The following is a 1884-nucleotide window of genomic DNA, read 5'->3' on the forward strand; positions in this document are numbered from 1 at the left end:
GGGAAAGAGCCCCAGGATGAGCTCAGACCAGCTCAGGAATATTTATTCCCTTTCCACATGTCTTTCCCATCAACTCACCCTCTTTTTTGGAACCTTTGTTCTTCTTGTTCTTGACCTTCTCCTTTGGTTTCTCCCCTCGGGTTTCTATCATACACTTGACAGTCTTCTGGGACTTCAGAGACTGCTCAAACGTCTTCATCACCGTGGGAGCTCGGACTTTGCTGCTCTCCTCTGCATCCCTGGGGCAGAGAAACCAGCCCATGAGCTCCAGCTCTACCCCCAGATACCCCAGTTCTACATGGAAATGGGAGAGGAGAACCAGGCTCTGCTACCGAAGGAGGCGCATGAAGTCGTCTTTAAAATCAAAAGTGCCGCTGAGGAGGCCCAGGGCGCCCTTCTGCTGGAACTCATTGCGGTACTTGTCCCTGAACTCCTTGTGAACGTCATCTATCAACTTGTCCACATAGGTGAGAGTCAGGATCTTCTGAAAGCCCACCTGCAAAGCAGCCCAGTCAGAAATCATAGAATAGAATCATGGAACATCTTGGGTGGGAAGGGTCCTCTAGCCCAAACCCCTACAATCAGCAGGCACATCTCACACCAGACCAGGTTGCTCAGAGCCCCATCCAGCCTGACCTTGAACATCTCCAGGGATAGGGCCTCCACCACCTCTCTGGGAAACCTGTTCCAGTGATCCACCACCCTCACATTGAAGAACTTTTTCCTAATGTTCAACCTAAATTCACCCTTCTCTCGCTTGAAAACATCACACCTTGTCCTATCACTGCTCTCTCTGGTGAAAAGTCCCTCCCCAGCTTTCCTGGAGCCCCTTCAGGCACTGGAAGGTGCTCTAAGATCTCCCTGAAGCCTTCTCTTCTCCAGGCTGAACACCCCAGCTCCCTCAGCCTGTCTCCAGAGCAGAGCTGCTCCAGCCTCTGGTCAGTTGATCATTTTCATGGCCTCCTCTGGACACACTCCAACAGGTCCATCTCTTCCATCCCATTTAATTTCATCCAGCTGACAATGGACCTCAACCCTCCCCGTGAAATACAGAACTCTTCAATTTCAGCAGCCTTCAGGCTGTCTTCTCTAGCCTGACCTCCTGATCTTTTCCATAGACTCTCAAAAAGGCAGAAGGAATGAAAATGGCTCAGCCCAGAGTTTCACTTTCAGAAGGGACGGGGATGAAACAGGGGTTCAGTGTTTCGTGGCACTAAAGCCACGTCGGCAAAGAGCTGAAAAGCTTTTTGCTTATCTCTGGGCACCCGGTGAAGGTTGTGGGAATTGGGAGATAAGGTGCAGGGAGAGCCTCAAAACGGCCCCTCAAGTCACAGAGTGACACGTTTCTGGTTTGTTTTGCTTTGTTTTTACATAGATTTGATCAGATTTAGAAGCTTTATGTAGATGCAGCAGCCTGGCCAGTTTCTAAGGTTTCATGACTTGTAACCCCATGGTAGATTATTACAAGAACCTGCTATTGTGGCAACCAGGGGACACCCACGACCCCCCAGCTCCCTCGTGGCAGCTGGGATCACCCCAGGACCCTGCTGGAGCAAGGAATTACCACAGACCCACATCTCCCCCCCTGCTGTGGGGCAGCCCCCCATCTCTGGGGGCCTGCAGGCTCCCCAGGGGTGGGTGGAGGAGCTTGCTCACCACAAACACCAGCTCAAACTGGTTGTCCAGTTTGTACTTGAGCGTGAGGGCTTCATGGGTGAAGGAGTTGTTGCCACCTCGCTCCTGGGGGAGAGGAACCATTGGAAGGGGGGTGCCAGCAATGAGGAGACCCACCCCCTGCCCCACACACACAGATGGCCCCATCCTTACTCCCCCAAAGAGGGTGCTGTCCCTCCAGCCAGGCGGTCCCACCCACATCTCCCCCTT

At 52.8% G+C, this 1884-nt stretch overlaps 2 protein-coding genes across 2 annotated transcripts in view; one reads left to right on the forward strand and one right to left on the reverse strand.

Moving 5' to 3' along the window:
- The window catches only part of SRPR (signal recognition particle receptor (docking protein)), a 6498-nt gene extending 4740 nt beyond the window's left edge, over positions 1-1758 (reverse strand). Inside the window, exons 1-3 of the mRNA XM_010008106.1 lie at positions 1657-1758; positions 333-496; positions 79-239 (exon numbers count right to left, since the gene is read on the reverse strand). Coding sequence (XP_010006408.1) covers positions 79-239; positions 333-496; positions 1657-1758 — 427 coding nt within the window. The remainder of the gene's footprint in view (positions 1-78; positions 240-332; positions 497-1656) is intronic.
- A 19-nt stretch (positions 1759-1777) lies between these two features.
- The window catches only part of FOXRED1 (FAD-dependent oxidoreductase domain containing 1), a 7155-nt gene continuing 7048 nt past the window's right edge, over positions 1778-1884 (forward strand). The window contains exon 1 of the mRNA XM_010008107.1: positions 1778-1840. Within this exon, the coding sequence (XP_010006409.1) occupies positions 1778-1840 (63 nt within the window). The remainder of the gene's footprint in view (positions 1841-1884) is intronic.

This window comes from Chaetura pelagica, unplaced genomic scaffold (genome assembly GCF_000747805.2).
Source record: "Chaetura pelagica isolate M959 unplaced genomic scaffold, ChaPel_1.0 scaffold32, whole genome shotgun sequence".
NCBI lineage: Eukaryota > Metazoa > Chordata > Aves > Apodiformes > Apodidae > Chaetura > Chaetura pelagica.